Source organism: Salvelinus namaycush, chromosome 19, assembly GCF_016432855.1.
Source record: "Salvelinus namaycush isolate Seneca chromosome 19, SaNama_1.0, whole genome shotgun sequence".
NCBI classification, from domain to species: domain Eukaryota; kingdom Metazoa; phylum Chordata; class Actinopteri; order Salmoniformes; family Salmonidae; genus Salvelinus; species Salvelinus namaycush.
The window spans coordinates 21288080-21312897 of NC_052325.1; the positions used below are offsets into that span (position 1 = coordinate 21288080).

At 41.6% G+C, this 24818-nt stretch overlaps 1 protein-coding gene across 1 annotated transcript in view; it reads right to left on the reverse strand.

Annotated features, from left to right (window-relative positions):
- Window positions 1–436: 436 nt before the first annotated feature.
- Window positions 437–24818, reverse strand: part of LOC120064214 (ras-related protein Ral-B-like) — a 51091-nt gene continuing 26709 nt past the window's right edge. The window contains exons 2-5 of the mRNA XM_039014619.1: window positions 3657–3881; window positions 3090–3298; window positions 2656–2833; window positions 437–2465 (exon numbers count right to left, since the gene is read on the reverse strand). Coding sequence (XP_038870547.1) covers window positions 2340–2465; window positions 2656–2833; window positions 3090–3298; window positions 3657–3770 — 627 coding nt within the window. The 5' untranslated portion in view covers window positions 3771–3881 and the 3' untranslated portion in view covers window positions 437–2339. The remainder of the gene's footprint in view (window positions 2466–2655; window positions 2834–3089; window positions 3299–3656; window positions 3882–24818) is intronic.

Here is a 24818-nt window from a genome sequence, read left to right on the forward strand (position 1 = left end):
TGTAGGTTTTCAATCCAACCCCAGGTGTAACTAACCGGATTCAGTTTATCAACCAGCTAATTATTCAAATTAGGTTTGCTAGATTAGCCCTGTTTTTTTTTGCACCATCATAACACGTGACATGTATCCATCGAAATAACAGCAAATGACCAGCTAAGGACACCCACCGTATGGTATTTTTGCTTCCCTGGTCCATGACGACATGATGCAAACCATTACTTTACTTACACTAGGAGGGTAACTGTAGGCTACTGCACATGCATGCAATCAGAAACACAGTTGAGAGGTTTATCAAGTACTGGAATACTAGTATGCATTTCCAAATATACATTAAAAAAAAGTACATCAAAAGGAAATATTGTCTACTCCCATTTGGTTAAATCAAATACATTTTACACACTGTATTGGCAATTTTACTTTAAGAAGACCACCAATATTACAAAGAAAAAAGCATTTATTTGGCAACATTTTGAAGTCTTTTTTTTGTTCAGAAGACAGTGAAAAACCTAGCAATAGTAGACTAGCTTTAAAACAACAGAAGAGGACACACATTTTTATAAAAGAGCAGAACAGTTAGGACAGTTGTTGAAAATATTACTTTACTGTTGTAGGGCAGAACAGAGTGACTGATCCAACAATAACAGCAAACAAACTGTCCCTCACCAGAGTGGCGTTCATTAGGGCACAATGTTTTTCAGCAACAACAAAAAAGTCCCTTCCTGTTTGTCAATTTTCTTCCATTTTGTGCCAAATAACATGACCCAGGTTTCATTCACACGTACACAAAGGAACCAGAAGTATCAACTGTAGTCTGATGCACATACATTCCCTCAGTTAATTAACAAACATTATTTATATAGAGAGGAGTGATTAGTTGGTAGGCGATATCATGTTATCCTTGTGTTGATGGCACAAACTGCTTTAGCATTCTCTAGCTTGGGAACTCTGAACAGTTATTTTTTTAAGGTATTGGCAACAATGTAGTGCACTTTCTACAAAAAAAGCATTTGAATAAAACCCCAAATAAGTTAAAATATTAATACCCCAAAGCTGAAGGTGACTGGCTGATAGTTATGGTGCCAACTCTTATGGTGCCAACTGACCCATATCTAAAGTACTAATGGATGTGGCGGCAGTTCCATTTTTAGTTCCTGTATTTACCAAGGAATGCCAGCAGGGGGCTCCAGAAACACTGCCTGTCCATTACCACAGGACCTCTGGTTAGTAAACTCTTACATTTACATTTTACATTTAAGTCATTTAGCAGACGCTCTTATCCAGAGCGACTTACAAATTGGAAAGTTCATACATATTCATCCTGGTCCCCCCGTGGGGAATGAACCCACAACCCTGGCGTTGCAAGCGCCATGCTCTACCAACTGAGCCACACGGGACCGCTCTTACAACATCTTACAACATCTTACAACTTCACACTTCAACATCCATCCTACTTAGACCAGGGCCAGGAGTTTTTCCTGACAATGTAAACTGACTGGCCCTAATAATATCACATGTGCTTCGAATCATAAGACGATGAGCCTTCTTGATTGACAATTGCTTTATCCTATTGTAGAGGAAACAATGACACGTTCAGTCCTAGTCCCTCTTACTAACTAGTAAATATACTTTTTTTGTTCATTAACAAACAAAGCTTAGTCTGATGTCCATACCACATAAACAGACATCAGTGAAAAGCATTGAATAGAGTTTCGCTACATTTCTGTCCTTGACTGAACCTATCCCCATTCACATTCTAGATTAAAATCCCCATGCACGTTCTAGACTAAAATAAATGGCATGACCATATGTTGATCATAAAGGACAGATATATTGAGATAGACAGAACAAGATCCAAGCAGACTGAAGTTAGTGTTTGGGGCAGTTTGGTAATTGGGTTGTCATCAGGGGAGAGGTCAAGCATTGCAGTCCAAGTCGCAGAACAGTGGTCACTTTCCATTAAAAACAATAAACAGTCAGAATATCTATCAAAGCTTAAGTTTTAGATGCAAAAACAGTGGTTGAGAATGTGGTAAACACCTCGTTTGGGAAAAAAATTCCATTTCACTTCAACAAGTAAACTGAAATGCCAAATTCCAATTTTCTGTATTGAAAAGCAATGAGCAAAATTGCAATTGGAATATTAGTTAACTTCTGGAATTGACAGTTTAAATAGAACTGACCCCAAACCTGCTAAACAACACTAATATGGCCAGATTCAATACTAACAGACACATATTTCAACTCAACGTGAGGATGGATGCTCTGTGATTCTGATCAAGTTGGTTCCTCAGCGTAACGATAGATTGTGGTGTTTTGTGTTGTAAAGGTCCATGTTGCGTTCAGAGTAAACAGCATCGCTCTTTGAAACTCTTCTTGTTCTTATTCTTGTGCTTCCCCTTGCCGTTTTTGTCCTTGTTTTCCGACATCTTCTTTCCCCGCACCTCCCGCATCAGGTCAAAGAATACCTTGAGAATGAAAAGGAACCATGTTACCACACACATTTACCTGAACAGACAATTACTCAAGTGATAGTCCACCACTATTTCTGAATCACTTGACCACCTTGAAAATTACATATAGAAGAGAATTGTCTGCAATATGTAATTATAAACACACCCACCCACCCATACACACAAACACACACAGTGACTGTACCTTGTCGACGTTGGCTCGCGTCTTGGCTGATGTCTCCACGTACTGCACCCCCCACTCCTCTGCCTTGGCTCGGGCCTCGTCTACAGACACCTGTCTGCGGTCCTCCAAGTCAGACTTGTTCCCCACCACCAACAGAGGAATCTTATCCTCTTCCGCTTTCACACGCAGGATCTGCTCCCTAGAAAACACATTATAAAGACTTATTAGGATTGTAGATCCACAAACAAGCATTTAAGGTACACAGGTCCTAGATGCATGCACCTCTTCTTGCAAGTAGGAAATCATAGAAACACAGGCAAACACACACGCACACACACACTAATCACAGCTTGGGTCTTCTATCGTTACTGTCATCATTGTGACTCTCCAATCTGACTCACCGCCATATGACTGTCATCACTGCCATACATGCTAACTAATGAAGGATCACCAACCTGAACTCTGCAGTGGCTGTGAAAGACTCGTGTTCTGTGATGGAGAAGACTAGCAGGAAGCCCTCTCCACTCCTGAAGTAGTTGTCTCTGATAGCAGCATAGTCCTCCTGTCCAGCCGTGTCCAGGATATCGATCTGGACCTCCTCTCCATCCAGCACTACCTTCTTCCTGTAGCTGTCTGCCTTGGTGGGCTCGTAGTCCTCTACGAACTAGGAGGAGGAAACCACAGAACCGTCAGAATGTCTCCAGCAGACAAGACTACGTTAGGCAGATAGTATGTAGCTGTCTGCCTTGGTGTCTCCACAAATTGGACAGAGGACCAAGACGAACACCTCAACCACACAGTCATTGTGTCACAGTACTTAACGGGAAACAGTTGAACTTTGGGTAATGTGAATTTTTATTTAATTCTTGTCAAGTTAGATAACAGGGTTCAACACAATGTAACAATGATGTATGACAGGCTAGCAAACATGGAATGCTCAGTTTGTGTGAGCATGAACCGTGTCAATACTGCTGTAGCTATGCAATGAGTTGAGCTAAGTGTGTGTGTGCGCATGTTCTCACCTCGTCGTACATGAACTGCAGTGTGAGTGCAGACTTGCCCACACCACCACTGCCCACCATGATGACCTTGTGCAGGGCCAGAGAACTCTGGGTCTTATTCTTACTGGCAGCCATCGCTGGTCTCTGTCTCACACACACACACCGTCACATACACACACACCGTCACACACACACACACACACACACACACACCGTCACTATGCTCAAAACACTCACTGACACCACCTGTGGACACAGAGGGCACACCAGTTAGACAGTGAGTAAAACACAAACAAACAATACTGATATTACACACAGTACTACAAACAAGCCCCAGTCAACAGTCTACAAGGCTTGGGCGGTATATTGTATATACCGTATACTGTGGTATCTGGAAAAAGACACAGGATGGTTTTTCAATACCATCAAAACTATTTCTCTGAAGTTCTCCAATAAATGTCAATATTCGTAGCTACTTTTTAAGTTAATACCCGCAGTCAACTTGTGCAATACGTTAACAGAGAAAGTAGAATACGTTCTTCATTTCACCCGTCACATTATTTTACATTATGAAGCTTACCGTAGTTCCACAGAACAGTTGAGCCAGTCACGTGTTTGTAAATAGCACAACAAGAGAAAGCGGGAGCTGGTGAGTCCATAGCGTTCTATATCTATAGGCGTGTCTCTGTTGTGCGGTGCACATGAAGTGATGAAGTTACACTCGTATGCAATTCATTACTAAATGTTTGCCATCAGATAACTTATAATGGCTTTCTGCCAGAAGTCAAAGAGCTGTGGATGAGTTATCTGTACAAATGCCATTTTTTCCCTGTGCTTCCTACTAGTGTTGTCTTCTCCCCTCTGCACATGCTGCTCTTCCTTCAGAAAAGCTTGCATCACAACTTTGTTCATTTGCGCAATTTCTCTCATTCACTTTCGCTTGTAAATGTCCACACTATCCGAAAATGACATTCGGTAGCTACTGGCTATGCTCGTATAACTACACTGCTCAAAAAAATAAAGGGAACACTTAAAAAACACAATGTAACTCCAAGTCAATCACACTTCTGTGAAATCAAACTGTCCACTTAGGAAGCAACACTGATTGACAATAAATTTCACATGCTGTTGTGCAAATGGAATAGACAAAAGGTGGAAATTATAGGCAATTAGCAAGACACCCCCAATAAAGGAGTGATTCTGCAGGTGGTGACCACAGACCACTTCTCAGTTCCTATGCTTCCTGGCTGATGTTTTGGTCACTTTTGAATGCTGGCGGTGCTCTCACTCTAGTGGTAGCATGAGACGGAGTCTACAACCCACACAAGTGGCTCAGGTAGTGCAGCTCATCCAGGATGGCACATCAATGCGAGCTGTGGCAAGAAGGTTTGCTGTGTCTGTCAGCGTAGTGTCCAGAGCATGGAGGCGCTACCAGGAGACAAGCCAGTACATCAGGAGACGTGGAGGATGTGAGCTCATGTGCACATGTGCTCATGTGCTCAGTGTGAACCTGCTTTCATCTGTGAAGAGCACAGGGCGCCAGTGGCGAATTTGCCAATCTTGGTGTTCTCTGGCAAATGCCAAACGTCCTGCACGGTGTTGGGCTGTAAGCACAACCCCCACTTGTGGACGTCGGGCCCTCATACCACCCTCATGGAGTCTGTTTCTGACCGTTTGAGCAGACACATACACATTTGTGGCCTGCTGGAGGTCATTTTGCAGGGCTCTGGCAGTGCCCCTCCTTGCACAAAGGCGGAGGTAGCGGTCCTGCTGCTGGGTTGTTGCCCTCCTACGGCCTCCTCCACGTCTCCTGATGTACTGGCCTGTCTCCTGGTAGCGCCTCCATGCTCTGGACACTACGCTGACAGACACAGCAAACCTTCTTGCCACAGCTCGCATTGATGTGCCATCCTGGATGAGCTGCACTACCTGAGCCACTTGTGTGGGTTGTAGACTCCGTCTCATGCTACCACTAGAGTGAGAGCACCACCAGCATTCAAAAGTGACCAAAACATCAGCCAGGAAGCATAGGAACTGAGAAGTGGTCTGTGGTCACCACCTGCAGAATCACTCCTTTATTGGGGGTGTCTTGCTAATTGCCTATAATTTCCACCTTTTGTCTATTCCATTTGCACAACAGCATGTGAAATTTATTGTCAATCAGTGTTGCTTCCTAAGTGGACAGTTTGATTTCACAGAAGTGTGATTGACTTGGAGTTACATTGTGTTGTTTAAGTGTTCCCTTTATTTTTTTGAGCAGTGTATATAAACTGGATTTGCCTGTCTTTGCAATTTTGTTTATTTTCGCTTTTGCTCGTTAGCATTTGTGATTTCGCTATTAGTTTGTTCTAATTGTGTTAGCATTCTGGTAATCTAGGCCCAATGGGCATTTCTTGCCTTTTTAGCACCCCCTTGTATGGTATGCTGGTAATACTGTGAAAGACGGTATGATGATATGAAAATCTATATGATGATATGAAGCCATCATGCCTACTACTGTTGGGTGTCATTTTGAAATACGATAAATCCCTCTTAAGGACAGCCTAACTCATAGAAAACCTCAGAAAGAGACAGACACCTTTAGGGCAGGGCAATAGCTTTGCATACACAGAACACTGTGCAGTTGCTGTCAGGTGACTTTTAGTGCCAAGAGACATTATGTCAAACTAGTTCAGTGGGTGAAATTATAATATGCTCTGGCCAACTGATATCCCTTGACAAGGCTGTTTAATAACATATCGTCTGCCATATATATTAACAATCATGGCCTTTGAGCTTCAGTGAGAACAGTTTCAGAAATTCTTATAGCAGTGTCAAACTGGGAGTTATCAATAGAAAGAGTCATGGAAATAGTTGATTAAACTTTTTTTTTAGGCAACTCTCCTACACACATTGACCAAGCACAAGTGAAGTAATCTCCAAATGTTTCAACAACTACTCTCATACAGAGTCATACCCTCCTACAGCATCATAGCCCCACCCCCCCAACAACACATTGTCTCAGCTCCCCCGCCCTCCTCCCCCAGCAAGGGCGTCATGTGGGTAGGCAACAACAACAAAAAGTATACAAAAAAAATTCCAATCACGATTTAAAATTCAATGGCTGTTTACCGTATTGGCTGACTTTAGGACCATGCGGAGCATTGCTGCCAGCCTGTGCCCCTTTTCTGTCACTTTTAGAGGGCAGAGACAGTTCCATTTGATTTACTGGTTTAGAGGTTTAGGCAGTGTGCCAATTGCTTTGAATTTGATGTCAGCATTTGAACTTGGCCTAGCAAACCTTGTTGTAATGTGATAGCCAGGGGTTAATTTAACTGGGAAGTGGGGAGCCCTCCTTTTTGGTGACCATTCAAAACCAAACGCTGTTTTATTTGCTATTAAAATATAGGTTGTGATAGCTGTGAGCCTAATTGTTATTTTAATTTATTCACCCAATGAGCTACTGCAACCTAAGCCTATTGGTATGAAAATAAACTGAACAACTTGCTATTTAGAACATTTCCCCAAAATACATGTCTTGTTTTTGGCTTCAAAGACAATAACAATTTTAGGCTATAACAAATGTGCATTCCCATGCAGTGACAGAATGATAATTGAGAATGCAAACAATGAATGATTACCTAACTTTTTTTAACTTCTTGCTGTAGGCCTACGTCATCATCCCTACATGTACAGTGGCAAGAAAAGTATGTGAACCCTTTGGAAGTACATACAGCCCCAACAGATCCATAGATGATGCAATCTCTATTGCACTCCACACTGTCCTTTCCCACCTTGACAAAAGGAACACCTATGTGAGAATGCTATTCATTGACTACAGATCAGTGTTCAACACCATAGTGCCCTCAATGCCCATCAATAAGCTAAGGACCCTGGGACTAAACACCTCCCTCTGCAACTGGATCCTGGACTTCCTGAGGGGCCGCCCCCAGGTGGTAAGGGTAGGTAACAACACATCCGCCACGCTGATCCTCAACACAGGGGCCCCCAGGGGTACGTGCTCAGTCCCCTCCTGTACTTCCTGTTCACTCATGAATGCACGGCCAGGCACGACTCCAACACCATCAATACATTTGCCGTTGACACAACAGTAGTAGGCCTGATCAACGACAATGAAGAGACAGCCTATAGGGAGGTGGTCAGACACCTGAACGTGTGGAGCCAGAACAACAACCTCTCCCTCAACCTGATCAAGACAAAGGAGATGATTGTGGACTACAGGAAAAGGAGGACCGAGCACGCCCCCATTCTCATCGACGGGGCTGCAGTGGAGCAGGTTGAGAGCTTCAAGTTCCTTTCGTGTCCACATCACCAACAAACTAACATGGTCCAAGCACACCAAGACAGTCGTGAAGAGGGCACAACAAAACCTATTCCACCTCAAGAGACTGAAAAGATTTGGCATGGGTCCTGAGATCCTCAAAAGGTTCTACAGCTGCACCATTGAGAGCATCCTGACTGGTTGCATCACTGCCTGGTATGGCAACTGCTCGGCATCCGACTGCAAGGCACTACAGAGGGTAGTGCGTACGGCCCAGTACATCACTGGGGCCAAGCTTCTTGCCATCCAGGACCTCTATACCAGGCGGTGTCAGAGGAAGGCCCTAAAATTGACAGACTCCAGCCACCCTAGTCATGGACTGTTCTCTCTGCTACCTCACGGCAAGTGGTACCGGAGTGCCAAGTCTAGGTCCAAGAGGCTTCTAAACAGCTTCTACCCCCAAGCCATAAGACTCCTGAACATCTAGTCAACTGGCTACCCAGACTATTTGCAGTGCCCCCCCCACCCCCTCTTTAAACCACTGCTACTCTCTGTTGTCATCTATGCATAGTCACTTTAATAACTCTACCTACATGTACATACTTCCTCAACTAACTGGTGTCCCCGCACATTGACTCTGTATCGGTACCCCCCTGTATACAGTCTCGCTATTGTTATTTTACTGCTGCTCTTTAATTACTTTTAGTACTTTTAGTTACTTTTATTTTTTTGAAACTGCATTGTTGGTTAGGGGCTCGTAAGTAAGTATGGTCTACACCTGTTGTATTCGGCGCATGTGACTAATACAATTTTATTTGATTTCTGCATAAATTGGTCATCAAATCTGATCTGATCTTCATCTAAGTCACAACAAGAGACAAACAGTTTGCTTAACTTCACTAGGGTTGGGGGCAGCATTCGGAATTTTGGATGAAATGCATGCCCAAATTAAACTGCCTGCTTCTCGGGCCGAGAAGATATGATATGCATATAACTGGTAGATTTGGATAGAAAACACTCTAAAGTTTCCACAACTGTTAAAATAGTTTCTGTGAGTATAACAGAACTGATTTGGCAGGCGAAAACCTGAGAAAAATCCATTCAGGAAGTAGTTTTTATTTTGGTTTTGTAGTTTTATATTCAATGCCATTACAGTATCCATTGACTTAGGACTCAAATTGCAGTTTCTATGCCTTCCACTAGATGTCAACAGTCTTTAGAAATTGTTTCAGGCTTGTATTCTGAAAAATGAAGAAGTAAGAGCAGTCGGAATGAGTGGACCCTAAAGTGTCACAGAGCTTTTTCATGCGCGAGACCGAGTGCCTTTCTTGTTTACCTTTTAAATTGATGACGTTATTGTCCGGTTGAAATATTATCGATTATTTAGGCTAAAAACAACCTGAGGATTGAATATAAACATCATTTGACATGTTTCTATGAACTTTACGGATACAATTTGGATTTTTTTTGTCTTCCTGTTTTGACTGCGTTTGAGCCTGTGGATTACTGAAGAAAACGAGTGAGGTTTTTGGATAGAAAGAGACTTTATTGAACAAAAGGAACATTTATTGAGTAAATGAATGTCTGCTGAGTGCAACCATATGAAGATCATCAAAGGTAAGGGATGAATTTTATCTCTATTTCTGACATGTATAACTGTTCTACTTGGCTGGCTACTGTTTGTAATGATTTTTTCTGTATTTCTGTATTTGAATTTGGCGCCCAGCAGTTTCACTGGCTGTTGAAGAGGTGTGACGCTACCGTCTCACGTGCCCAAGAGAGGTTAAACTAATAACACACATTATTGTATTTTTCTTGTCTATATTGAATACATCATTTAAACATTCACAGTGTAGGTTGGGAAAAGTATGTGAACCCCTAGGCTAATGACTTCTCCAAAAGCTAATTGGAGTCAGGAGTCAGCTAACCTGGAGTTTAATCAATGAGACGAGATTGGAGATGTTGGTTAGAGCTGCCTTGCCCTATAGAAAACATTCACAGAATTTGAGTTTGCTATTCACAAGAAGCATTGCCTGATGTGAACCATGCCTAGAACAAAAAAGATCTCAGAAGACCTAAGATAAAGAATTGTTGACTTGCATAAAGCTGGAAAGGGTTACAAAAGTATCTCTAAAAGCCTTGATGCTCATCAGTCCACAGCAAGACAAATTGTCTGAAAATGGAGAAAGTTCAGCACTGTTGCTACTCTCCCTAGGAGTGGCCGTCCTGCAATTATGGCTGCAAGAGCACAGCGCAGAATGCTCAATGAGGTTAAGAAGAATCCTAGAGTGTCAGCTAAAGACTTACAGAAATCTCTGGAACATGCTAACATCTCTGTTGACGAGTCTACGATATGTAAAACACTAAACAAGAATGGTGTTCATGGGAGGACACCATGGAAAAAGCCACTGCTGTCTAAAAAAAACATTGCTGCACATCTGAAGTTTGCAAAAGTGCACCTGGATGTTCCACAGTGCAACTGGCAAAATATTCTGTGGACAGATGAAACTACAGTTGAGTTGTTTGGAAGGAACACACAACACTGTGGAACATGTGGAGAGAAAAAGGCATAATACGCCAACATCAAAACCTCATCCCAACTGTAAAGTATGGTGGAGGGAGCATCATGGTTTGGGGCTGCTTTGCTGCCTCAAGTCCTGGACAGCTTGCTATCATCGATGGAAAAATTAAGTCCCAGGTTTATCAAGACATTTTGCAGGAGAATGTTAGGCGATCTGTACGCCAATTGAAGCGCAACAGGACAACGACCCCAAACACAGAAGTAAATCAACAACAGAATGGCTTCAACAGAAGAAAATACGCCTCCCTAAGTGGCCCAGTCAGAGTCCTGACCTCAACCCGATTGAGATGCTGTGGCATGACCTCAAGAGAGCAGTTCACACCAGACATCCCAAGAATATCGCTGAACTGAAACAGTTTTGTAAAGAGGTATGGTCCAAAATTCCTCCTGACTGTCGTGCAGGTCTGATCCGCAACTACAGAAAACATTTGGTTGAGGTTATTGTTGCCAAAGGAGGGTCAACCAGTTATAAATCCAAGGTTTCACATACTTTTCCCACCCTGCACTGTGAATGTTTACTTGGTGTGTTCAATAAAGACATAACAACGTATAATTGTTTGTGTGTTATTAGTTTAAGCAGACTGTGTTTGTCTATTGTTGTGACTTAGATGAAGATCAGATTTTATGACTAATTTATGCAGAATTCCAGGTATTTCAAAGGGTTCACATACTTTTTCTTGCCACTGTAGTATACCTGCCTCTGGTATAATGCATTTCCACCTCTTAGTCTCGCTTGTCCATCTTCCTGAATTAAAATGAGATATTCTAACAGATCAATCTTGCTGGCAAAATGTCATTAAACATAATTTAGCTATAGTGTGGATGTAGGGCTTTTTTGTATATAGTGAGCGCCCAGATGCTGTGTAGGTAACACAATACTATCAGAAAGAGACAAGCTGACTCTGCGTTGGCTACTATGTTGCAATATTAATATTCTCGGAGTGGTCTTGTTGATACAAATGTTTCAATATTCTCTGAGCCGCCTTGTTCCTTTATACAATGTTTCAATATTCTCATAATGTTTCCCTTTTCTAGTGAATAATGCAGACAGGAAAATACAAAAATGAACTGGGTGCACATTATAATGAAATTCTCTGAATGCAGAACAACAATTTTGGTGGGAAGCGCACGAGACAATTACACTGTCATAGTACACTGTATGCACCGTTCCACAAGGGTGACTTCATATAGCAGGGGGTCTGCAACTTACAATTGATCCTACCATTTCTAAAGATGTGTGCAGTCAGGATTTTCATATGAAACATTGTAGGCTACTCAACTGTGCCCAGAAAATGTCTAATTGCCCACAAACTGAATAGCCTAATTCTTGCTGGGTACTAGACAGAGACACTGTCCATTCAGCCACACCCCACGGAGCTCCACTATGCCTACCTGTACCGAGGCGCTGTCCATTCTGCGGTACTGAATCACGGGTGCGGCCTTAATGTGTAGATTTGTCTTCATTCCTTGGTCGAGTTTGTTTGTCTTGTCGTTGTCAATTGTAGGCCTTAGTCATTCCTTTTGATGTATGCCTTATTTCAGTGCATGTGTAGGATTTATCTGGCATAGTTTGCATTTGCAGTCAGCTGTTTTATGCTCTGGTTACTTTTACATTGACGTCGGTATTTGATGTTGGCCTTGATAGCGAGTATTATGCATCTATTTCATGTTGCATTGTATGCACTGTTCCACAAGTAGTCAATGTAGCCTCTGTATGACGAGGTTGAGTAGTACATTGTACACACCATTCCACAGACCTTTAAACCTAATATACTGTAAACCTAATACTACTGTGATACTCTCTGGGGGACCTTTTTTGGTTGTGTTTTTGCTGTTCTCCAAATAGCATTTTAGAGCAAAACAAACACAGCACCCCCACCCCAAACTACTTCCAGCGGCTATGTACAGAGTCACTGTAATGATGATAAATTGGATCTGGAAAATTAACTGCAACCTGTAACATACTGTAACAACTCCCTTCACACTGTTGTGAAGGCCTTGTCTTGACCAAGCCCTGTCCTTCCTGCTTCTGTGTAGCATAGCCTACTGAGACACATCTTTCTCTCTCCACTCTACCCCTCCCTCCCTCCAGGCATGGCCACAGCCAAGCGTAGCTGGTTACCATGACAACCCCCACCTCACCCCAGTACAGGTAATGTCTTGTTGACACATGCACATAACATAAATGGTTGTAGCATCTGTCGACCGACTGTGTGATGCAAGACTAAGGAACTTTGTTCCAGTACGCTGATTTTGTCACTGATCATTTCAAGGGGACATTTAGCCCATTGACTTGCCATAGACTTGCCCCAAACTGGCAGAAATGTTTCCGTTTAGAGGGTGGAGACTTCACTAGTCTCATTAGTACATTTTCTAACACATCTTCCCGAAGAATTTAATCGAACATCTGACACAATTATGCAAAACATTTTGTTCTGGGTGTACAGGTAAACACATGAACTGTAACTGCTGTAAAATTGATGCCCGGTTTACATTGTACGGCCTAATGAAATGCGTCACATCATCACAAATTCTTGCCCCGCTACTGAACGAACAAGTGTAGTGTTTGTAAAACAAAATGGAGGTGAGCCCATGTCTCGTCAGAGATCGCATTTATATTGGGAGATTGCAAAATACAACCTTTTTATTCAAGACATGATATATAATAGATTGTTTCAGGTGATATTAAAACATGTTTTGTTTATTTTTCCTCCACTTTTTTCTCTAACTTTAAAGCAAGTCCCGCTAGCTACCTAAAAGCTAGCCTAGGTTGAAGATACCACTGTAGCTAACGACCTATATCTAATAATTATCATCAAAAACAAACATCACGGCCTCCTGAGTGGCGCAGAGGTCTAAGGAAATGCAGTGCTTGAAGCGTCACTACAGCCCTGGGTTCGATCCCAGGCTGTGTAACAGCCAGCCATGACCGGGAGAACAGTGAGACAGCGCACAATTGGCCCAGTGTCGTCCAGGTTAGGGGAAGGTTTGGCCGGCCTGGATGTCCTTGTCCCATCGCGCTCTAGCGACTCCTTGTTGCGGGCCGGGCGCCTGCAAACTGGCTTCGGTCGCCAGTTGTACGGTGTTTCCTCTGACACATTGGTACGGCTGGCTTCCGGGTTAAGTGAACAGTGTGTCAAGAAGCCGCGCAGCTTGGCAGGGTCGTGTTTCGGAGGACGCATGGCTCTCAACCTTAGCCTCTCCCGAGTCCGTACAGGAGTTGCAGCGATGGGTAAAGACTTTAACTACCAATTGGATATTAGGGAGAAAACAAGTGAGGCAACAGTCATAATGTAATTGGCTTAACAACCAAAGTGTATTATTTAATACTACTATTAATATAGTACTCACTTGTAGCAATGGGTAATTGTTAACAAGTTGCTAGCTATCCCATTAAGCCTTCACCGAAAACCACATTTACATCTTCTTCTATGGTTTGGTAACTTCCTGTTCTTCGACAGACTCTGGCTGGACTGAAGACAACGTAAAGTATTTTTTTTTTTGGAAATATATGGAGTCCGTCTCGCAACGGATCCTTCAAACGCAAGGGGGCATTGCAATTCCACTCGGTTGTGGACGTCCCCATTTGAAATGCATGACATCCGGCGCAACGTAATTGAGTGCTTATGGGTAATGTGCAGGCTTGACATGACACTTTGCTACTACAGCTTGGTTTCTGAGTAAAGGCTCACACACATCGCACTGAATGTGGATCTAGCGTTCTTCTGCCGATTGTTCAGCGCTCTGTGTTTTAGGGACCACCCACTGCAGACTTGTTGGCTGACTGCCAAACATGATTCCACATCATGAAATCGGTGCCCACTCGGTTCGCAAATTACGTTCAGAGGTGCTAAGTACTCTCGGCCAGCAAATGCTACTGGTGTGTCTGAGCCCTAAAGACAGACATTTCCATTCAAAAACTGAGCACACTACCCGCACATGACAGACAGACAGAAGAAAAGAACAACAGGAATCAATTCATCATACAGTCAGCACACAGAGATAAGAAACAACTGTCCCTGTTAAGGCAGAGCAGTAAGCCAGTCTTAAGTCTATTTCCAAAGCCTCTGCATGTCACCCGACCCACTTTGTCATATCTTTACCCCTCCCCATCCCCTCTCTCTTCTCTGTCCTGCCTCGGGGGATTTCAGTCACATCTTTCGCAGCTTCATGTGAATGTCATCAGCAAACATGTCAGCGCAACATAAACAAACACAAACACTATTTCACTAAACTGTGCATATTACTGTTTGACTAGCTGCCAGTCAAACGAATGGGATTCGGGATAGAGAATTTTAAATCCAAATGGTGAAAATGACACAAAACAAATGTTTCATTACTGTTGCGTATATTGATTAACATGCATCTGTTTTCATGCACACTTGGCCACAGTTAAATTATAACTTATCTACAGCAGAAAACGAATAACTCCATTAGGTTAGTTGATTATTACCAAAGTGATACATGAGAAACACTGACACACACAGGCTCCATAATAAATTGATTAGAGCAGATGTATTGCTGTGGGGCATCACAGTCAGCTACGGGCTACGGTCAGCTGGGCCTAGGCTATACTGCTGGGACATTTAGGCCTAATGTCAAGGTAAAACTCCACTGACTCGGGAGCTAGGGCAGAAGTAGAGTTCTTTTCAAATCAAATTTTATTTGACTGGTTGGGGTATGTACGTACAGCCACTGTTGGGACGACGTCATCAATGCACTTATTGATGATGCCAGTGACTGATGTGGTGTACTCCTCAATGCCATCGGAAGAATCCCGGAACATATTCCAGTCTGTGCTAGTAAAATAGTCCTGTAACTAAGCATCTGTGTCATCTGACCGTGTCACTGGTGTTTCCTTCTTGATTTAAAAAAAAAACTTTAAGCAGGATAGAATTATGGTCAGATTTGCCAAATGGAGAGCTTTGTACACGTCTCTGTGTGTGGAGTAAAGGTGGTCTAGAGTTGTTTTCCCCTCTGGTTGCACATTTAACATGCTGGTAGAAATTAGGTAAAACGGATGAGTTTCCCTGCATTAAAGTCCCCGGCCACTATGAGCGCCGCCTCTGGATGAGCGTTTTCCTGTTTGCTTATAGCCGTATACAGCTCATTGAGTGCGGTCTTAGTGCCAGCATCGGTTTGTGGTGGTAAATAGACAGCTACGAAGAATATAGATAACTTGCTTGGTAAATAGTGTGGTCTACAGCTTATCATGAGATACTCTACCTCAGGCGAGCAAAACCTTAAGACTTCCTGACTATTAGATTTCATGCACCAGCTGTTTACAAATATACACAGACCACCACCCCTTGCCATACCGGAGGCGGCTGTTCTATCTTGCCGATGCAGCGTAAAACCCACCAGCTGTATGTTATTGATGTTGTCGTTCAGCCACGACTCTGTGAAACATAAGATATTATTATTTTAATGTCCCGTTGGTAGGATATTTGTGATTGTAGTTTGTCTATTTCGTTATCCAATGATTGTACGTTGGCTAATAGTACTGATGGTAGAGGCAGATTACCCACTCGCCGTCAGATCCGTACCCCGACGTACGTCTCCGATATCTCCATCTCATCTGAATCACGGGGATTTGAGCCTTGTCGGGTGTCTGAAGTAAATCCTTCAGACACCCGACAAGAAATATTCTTGTGATTCAGATGAGAAAAAATATTAAAGAAAAAATATTCTTCCAGTATGAGGTGAGTAATCGCTGTCCTGATATCTAGAAGCTCTTTTCGTTCATAAGAGACGGTGGCAGAAACATGTACAAAATAAGTTACAAATAAAGCGAAAAAACACACAATAGCACAATTGGTTAGGAGACCGTAAAGCGGCAGCCATCTCCTATGGTGCCATTATTACATTTATCGGATGTAACTTATTTTACCCCCGTGTAACGTCGTCTTTGTTTCTAGTAACCATGGCAACGTGGAGGCCGACTGACAGAGGCAGCCCTGAACTGACAGGAAGGACACACCCCGGCTGGCAGCAGTCATCAGGCCCTTCTGGCTGACTGCAGAACTCAGCACTTTTAAACAGGAGGTACATGTGTTATTAACTTCCATCCAACACACAATAAGACAGGGAAAGAGAAGCGGACCTGCTACACTACAACTCAACCTAGTTTATCACTCATTCACTTTCAGTTAGGTCTCAGTTTAAAATGTTGTACCAATACAATGCTACTGCCTAATCTACATTACAGTACTTTAATAGTATCATTACGGATAATGTCATTGTAGGCTCATTGAAGAACAAACCCTGAATCGCTTGTGAATGAGTCAGAGTCATGGGATCCCTTCATCATGTCCTCTAACTTCACAGCCAGTCAGTGAAAGTCTCAGCTAAGTTTAAAATGGAGGGCGGTCCCTCGTGCCAGGCCCCAGCAGAAATCACTGCCTTCTACTTGACCTATATATACAGCCTAGTACAGTACAGGGCTGTAAGGATGTACTAGGCCTATCTGACTGGTCGGTCTGTGTCTGGCAGCTAGAGACTGTGGAAATATAAATGACCGGAGTGTACAGCCAGGCTAGAGGAATTCATTAGGATTCCCTAGACCAGGTATTCCCAAACTGGGGTACACCCCAGGGGTTCGCGCAATGCCATCAGGGATACGCCCCAAAAAAATGTGATTAACATTTTTTTAAATGAGTATTCTCATTTCACTGCCAAAGATAAAACTAAACCATCTAGTGTTCAGCGAAATAACAACACAATGAATTCCACTAATAGCCAAACGTAGCTGCTGCTCATTCCGTTTGCTTGAAAATGGATGGTTAAAAAAAAGTAAGTCCAACTGCTACTACCAGCAGTACTACACTGGCACCTGTCAACGACACAAGTTGTTCTGGTTCCACGGGCACATCCAATGCTAGCATCAGTAATTCTACATTTGTTGTTAGCTCACCTAGCATGGACACTGACAGTTGTGAATCTGATGCAGCCGAAGAGCTACTGCCCCCTTACCGGGGAAAGCACCGAACAACAGACAGGGACATTGGACCATCGACGAGGCGCAAATATGATGAGAACTACATTGATTTGGGGTTCACTTATATTGGGAGTAGTGCCTTTCCTCAGCCAGTGTGTTATACAGTAGTTCCTCCTTTAAAAGTGGCAAGCTTACACCGCGGGACTTAAAAGTACCCAGCGTCACAGCTTCATTGCTCCAGACCACCGCAAGGGGGAGTTAGAGCACTCATTATGCATTTGAGTCCCAAGGTTTTTATATGACCAATCATATCGAGTGGTTCCAATGACTAATTTGACGCGGGCCATGAGTCCCTGGTGACTTTCTTCAGCAAAGATGGCTGACAAAACATTACAGTGGAAGCAAATGTAAGCAGTTATAACGTCATAATGAGTCAAGCAAAACATTTACAATTGAGAGGAATATGTTAGTTAATGTAGAGACAAACAATTGTGCATTTTTTTGTCATAAAGTTAATTTATGAAAATCGCTATTTAGCAAGTTAGCTGACTAGCTAACACTAGCTAGCTAGTGTTATGACATTAGTATGGATTTGTAATTCGTGTTGTTTAATGTTTTAGGGACTCCTGAGAAAACCAGCAAACCAGGCTGTCGTCTTGTGAAACAGTGGATGAAAAGATTCTAGCTAGTTAAAGCATTTACTGCAAATTGAATGTACAATTGTGTTGGCATGCCTTGCTTACATTTGCCATGCAATGCAGCTGAAGTAACATAGCTAGCTAACTATTCATTTGCTTATTGTGTAGTGGAGAATAAAAAATAACTGTATGCCTATGGATGTGTAGCTAGCTACAGTATGTAGCCGATCTGTGTATGGACCCTAAAAATGTTGGTATGAATATTAGTTCAGAACCTATCTATGAACCTCAGCTATCATAGTTGTTGTATCGACTTCAAATCTGAATGGCATTAACTTCTTGACGCTAGGGGTCATTTTTTTTATTTATTTTTTATAACGTTCCCAAGGTAAACAGACTATTTCTCAGGTCCAGATCGTAGAATACGCATATAATTTACAGATTAGGATAGAAAACACTCAAACGTTTCCAAAACTGTCAAAATATTGTTTGCGAGTATAACAAAACTGATTCTGCAGGCGAAAACCTGAGAAAAAATATAACCCTGAAGTGATATATTTTTTTAAATCTGTGTTTCCTGGACAGTCTTTCTTCCATTTAAAGGGGTATCAACCATATTCATTTTCCAATGGCTTCCTCAGGCTGTGACCAGGCTTTAGACATAGTTTCAGGCTTTTATTTTGAAAAATGAACGAGATTTTTCAAAAGTAGTCTGGTGTCCTCTGAATAGTGCCTGCGCGCGAGAGGGGAGCTCTCCATTTTCCTTTTCTCTCTTATTGAATAGGTTACGATCCGGTTGAAATATTATCGATTATGTTTGTTAAAAACAACCTGAGGATTGATTATAAAAAACATTTGACATGTTTCTATGACCATTACGGATACTTTTTGGAATTTTCGTCGAACGGAACGAGGCTTTGGTTTTCTGAACATAACGTGCAACCCAAATGGCGTTTTCTTGTTATAAAAGTAATATTTATCGAACAAAAAGAACATTTGTTGTGTAACTGGGAGTCTTGTGAGTGCAAACATCCGAAGATTATCAAAGGTAAGCGATTAATTTTATTGCTTTTCTGACTTTCGTGACCATGCTAATTTGGGGCTAGCTGTTGTAGCATTGATTGATACACTCACAAAAGCTTGGATTTCTTTCTCTGTAAAGCATATTTTCAAAATCTGATACGATAGGTGGATTAACAACAAACTAAGCTGTGTTTTTGTATATTTCACTTGTGATTGCATGATTATAAATATTTTTAGTAATATTTTTGAATTTGGCGCCCTGCAATTCAGCGGTTGTTTAGGGAAATGATCCCGTAATCGGGATCTGTACGCAGAAAGGTTAAGGAAGCCTATGGATTGAGTAGAATATAATAACTTTATTGTGCCAAGGATGCAAGTCCTATATACATGTACTGTAGTTATTCCCACGCATGAGATGCCCACATTGTAGCCTGTACATTGAATATATTCACTGATCATGTACTCTTCTTTGGCAAATAAAGGTGCGGTTCAGGTATGAATCTCTGTGAGACATTCTTTTTCAGTCATATCCAATACCAGGTGTATCAAACTCCATTCTTTGAATGATGCTGTGTATACATGTATGTATTACAATTATACAATTCAACAGTGTTTACCATTCCTGCTCCTGGGACATCAATGATTACACATTGTAACTTGTAAGAGTGATGTAATCCTGCATTAATCTGAGGACACAGAATAGGTGTATTATTCTAATGAGATACTTAATTTCAACCAGTGGAGAATGTGAAATGCTTTATTGAAAGTTCATTATCCAGGTGTTATAAATACATAATACATTAATTATAAATATTATAATTGTAATATTCTAAATACAATTTCAATCTGTACTTCAATGCACATATGGTGTGCATTATAAAAAAAGAGGAAGAAAGGTGGGGAGAGAGGTGTAGAAGACAGAAAAGGAAAGAGGTAAAACAGAGGAGCAGGGAAGAAAGCATATGATTAATGAATTACAGTGCTACCCTAATATTCTCTCAGTTCATCACAATTCCACAGTGTCTCTAGCGGTGTCTCCTAATCAGCCTTGGGCTCCCAGTCGGCCCGAATCTTAAGAGTGGGTAAGGTGGCGATGACGGGACTGGCTTCCTCTCTCACATCAAAACATACCTGTAGACAAGAGACAGACGGATAGAGATAGAGCGCATGAATAAGCTTCTTTTTTTTTATTCTAACACGGTCAGTCATCATAATCATCAGGAGGTGAAATGCAAAACATTTTTTATTTTGTGTGCATGTAGATCCATTTTTTTTGAAAATCTCTATGTTTACAATAAAGCAGGTCCTCCGGCTGCTGAATCTGGAATGCTCAAGAGAAACAAATCTGTATTAGTGGCAATAAATTTGGCAGCAACAGGGGCTTGATAGTCCAGTGACAATGACAATGTTTATGTGGTGTAAATCTTAAAATTAGCAGCTGACATCTTAAGGGTTTTTTAATGAATGCATGTGAGACAGGTTCCATGTACAACAAGACAGGCAGAGAGGAAAAGAGAAAAAGAACACAGAACAGTTTAATTACCTCTGGTTATGGACACTTTTGTCAGCAATAAAGCTTCCACAGCCTGTTCCTCGGACAGTGAACATCTGGCAATATCTACATTTCCGACCCCTTGATCAGCGCACACTCTGAAAGTAAAGAAAATAGCTTATTTGTTTGTAGATATCTCAGTTATTGTTTTCATATGACCATTCGATCTAAAGGAGCAGATGTCATTTTCAGGATACGTCAATACAACACAGAAAGCAATCTTACGAGGTTTGATGAGGAAGATGTCAAGGGTTTTTATACAGAAATTAACTCCTCACAAGATGTTACAATATGCATAATACAAGTAATAATTTTTTTCATTCTACTATATCAATATTTACCTTGAAGGCCATCCATTGCTGCAGACTCCATCCATAAAGTATCCAAAAGCAGTTGCTGCTGTTATTGGCCGCAGTGTCCAGATAGAACATCTATACAATAGTTAGCCTGTGCTTAACACCAGACTGGTATTGTGGTTGTTCATTAGGTGATGGGAAATATGCATACAAAATAATATACTTACCTTCCTTGAAAATCGATCTATACCGCCAAAGATGACAATGTTGTATCTTGAAAAAAAAGCATTGGAATTAAAAGTGAAATGTTTAACGTATTAACCTGCTTCATTATTTATGTATTACCAGTTGATGAAGATCAACTCCAATACATCATTGAACATTTGTCTACGAATAACTACGAATAAAAAAGTTTAAATAACTTCTTAGATTTTATGGAGATATTATACATCTTAGTACGTTATCAATTTATGATTTGTATCAATGTGGACGAGAGGCAGGGGAGCAGGAACAGAGTATCTTTGCCGAGCAATGCAACGAAGCTGGATCATTCTGGCAATGATACCTGCACCATCTACACGCTGCAAAGACTCCCTAACTCTTCGCCATTGTACACAATGGCCCATGGCTTGGATACTTCCTTTGACCATTCTAAAGCCTGCATGGGGCATCTTTGCCTAATGGCTCTGACTTTCTGGTCTAACTCTTCATCTGACATATCAGAATAGCATTCCCTGACAGACATATTGTGTTCTTTCATCCTTCTGTAAAAAAAAGCTAACCGTTACACTGTCATGAAATATGATAATATATCGACTATGAAACAAATAGGACATGGCCTGCTTATGAGTTGCAAGAAAGTTAGATTTCAACTGAAAATGGTGAGAATAGGCATTCGTAGCTAAAATGTTTTTGGTTAGCTTGAGAATAATAATTGCATGATTTATCATTCTAAGGTATGTATGTATGTATGTATGTATGTATGTATGTATGTATGTATGTATGTATGTATGTATGTATGTATGTATGTAATATAGTAGAATGTTATGAACCGGCACTGAATCGTAGGAGCTAACTACTAGCTATATAGAAGTTGGATGGAAGAACGCCCAGTGCTGCTTACCTGAGATGCCATCATCACAGTCTTTCGTAGGTGTCCGCTATGACTTCCTTTGTGTTGGTAAGAAAGGTTGAACAGTATTGGTTGTAGCCAAACCGACACTCAAATTGCCAAAATGGAGGGTGGTTGATAGCGAAATTAAATTGGAGTTTTGTTTTCAAATAAATGTTTTGTTCTCAAAATATATAAATGCATAACATTTTGCGCTCTATTACAAAATATTTGATTGCAATATTTTTTTTTTACTTTGAAGCCTCGTTTTTCCTTTCAGAACAATTATTTTTGATTGAAAATAAGACACAAATGTACTTACATAGCATATAACAACTTGCCCGTGAATAACCAGACCTTCATACAAACTTGCTATCCAGAAGTCTTGACGCACAATCGAAGATGCTGCCATTTCCTGCCAGCACAGGCACAAGCGAGCCACTCAGGCGGAGAATGACGCGTGGAAGAGGGCAAGGACAAGATGGGAGTAACAACAATTTGTTGCAAGTTGGGGAGGGGGGCTAATAGCTGAACAATAGACTATTCAACCTTACTAAAGAATAGTCTAAATAGCCGAGCTAGTTGTGAAAAACCCCTCTCCTATCACAGATCAGATTTGCCCTAACGACCAAGGGGGAGTTAGAGCACTGATTATGCTTTTGGGTCCCAAGGCACTACTGTGTCTCTAACTGACAATGAATGGGAAATATAAACCAAATAATAAATTGATAATTGTGCATGACTTCAAATGAAACAAGTAGGGAGCAGGTTTCGAACCCTCAACCTTCTTGCACGAAGTCCAGCGCGCTATCGACTGTGCACCAAAAGCATGCTCAAGCCGCAGAGTTGATAGAGCGCGTCCTCGCGGTAGCTTGCTACTCAATGTAATAAAGTAATGACTTTTCAAACAAGTTACCTTACACATTATGTTGGCTGACAATGTTAGCTATGCTGTCCTTACGAACCATGTAGCATATCATTACAGCAGTATGTACCGGTATGTTAGCTATCTACCTAACGTTAGTAGTTATGCATCAAACTTGACAGTATATTAACTATAGGCTAACTACCCAATGTTTATTGACTTGATTATTCCCGTCATTCTTAGCTTAGCTAAATGGTATAGTCGTTGTGCGTTCTCAATGGACATTTGGGTGCTTTCGTAAATCCGCTCTGGCTATCTACTCCGATTTCAGAGCACTCTCCTCAGTGTACCAGAGAGCAGAATAATGAATTTATACACCCGTTGAATATGGCTGGTGTCAGTAAACGTCACAAACGCTCTGGTTAACAGGGCAAGTAAAATGGTCAGAGTGGCCTCATTTGTGTCTGGAAGTAGCTAGCAAGCTAGCCAACGTTAGCTTGGGTGCTTGACTGCAGTTGTAAGGCCAGAATGCTCAAATCAACACTACTCCTCGGCTCGAACGTCCAGTGTGCACTCCAAGAGTGAAACGGTCTGAATTCACAAACTGACAATGCTCTGACAATGCTTTGAGCACAGGCACGCCAGATTGAATTTAACTAGACAAGTCAGTTAAGAACATATTCTTATTTACAAGGACAGCCTACTCCTTCCTCCCCATCGGGGAATTGAATCCCGGTCTTCTGCGTGCCCTGCCCGCACGACACAGGGATTCTTTAGCGAAATAGCTCAGTACTGTACTGCCGACCACCACGTTGTACAGCGCCATATTTTCCATTCCATCCTAACAGAAACCCAGAGGGTTTTTCATGGAATAGAAACACCATAATATTAAGCAAATTAATTAAGCAAATACCAGTCAAAAGTTTGGACACACCTACTCATTCCAGTATTTTTCTTTAGTTTTACTATTTTCTACATTGTAGAATAATAGTGAAGACATCACAACTATGAAATAACACATATGGAAGCAGTTAAGAACAGTTTATTATTTACAAAGACAGCCTACTCCTTCCTCCCCGTCAGGGATTTGAACCCCAGTCTCCTGCGTGCCTGCATTTTGTAGTACAGACATGGCCTGCTCTCCCTTATGTAAGGAATTTTCCCATGTTTACTACAGTATGTATTGTAGGCTATGTTTACTTGTCAGACTGCACAGTAGCCTAATAAACAAATGCAGGTGGCTTATCTTCAAAATGCTTTAAATATCACTGATTTACAGAAATATTGGAACAAAGTTGTCTAATGAAGGCAAACAATTTAGAATCCCCCAATCCTCTTATGCTGTAGCCTACTCCCGACCGTCACACTGTATAGCGTCATATTTTCCATTCCATCCTAACGGAAACCCAGAGGGTTTCGTTTTTCGCGGAATAGAAACACCATAATATTAATCAAATTAATCAAGCCAAATTTCTTAAAATCAATCCCATATACTATGTTGTTATAAAAAAAGGTTTTAAATTCTCTTGTAATGCCAATATGGAAGACTATCAAATGCTTCTCAAAGATGCCCTCTGGTGGTCAAACTAGCTCTAACTCACATTAACAGAAAAAATGGCTGACAATTAGATAACGTGCCACAGAATGCTGCAGCACCCCGCAAAGTGTGCTGCAGCATGAAGCAACTTTTAAAGGAGCAACCACTGTCTGTGCAAAAGTACTATCTCACAACTCGATGAAACCGTCACTCTTGCGCAGACATTTAGAAACAAAACATGCCAATTTGAAAAATAAGCCACGGAAGTTTTTGGAGCGAGAATGAAGACGACTTTCGAGTAGTAAGACATGTATAAAAGCAACAGATACCATTAATAAGAAGGGGCTAGAAGAGTCTTATATGGTGAGCTACCGAGTGACTA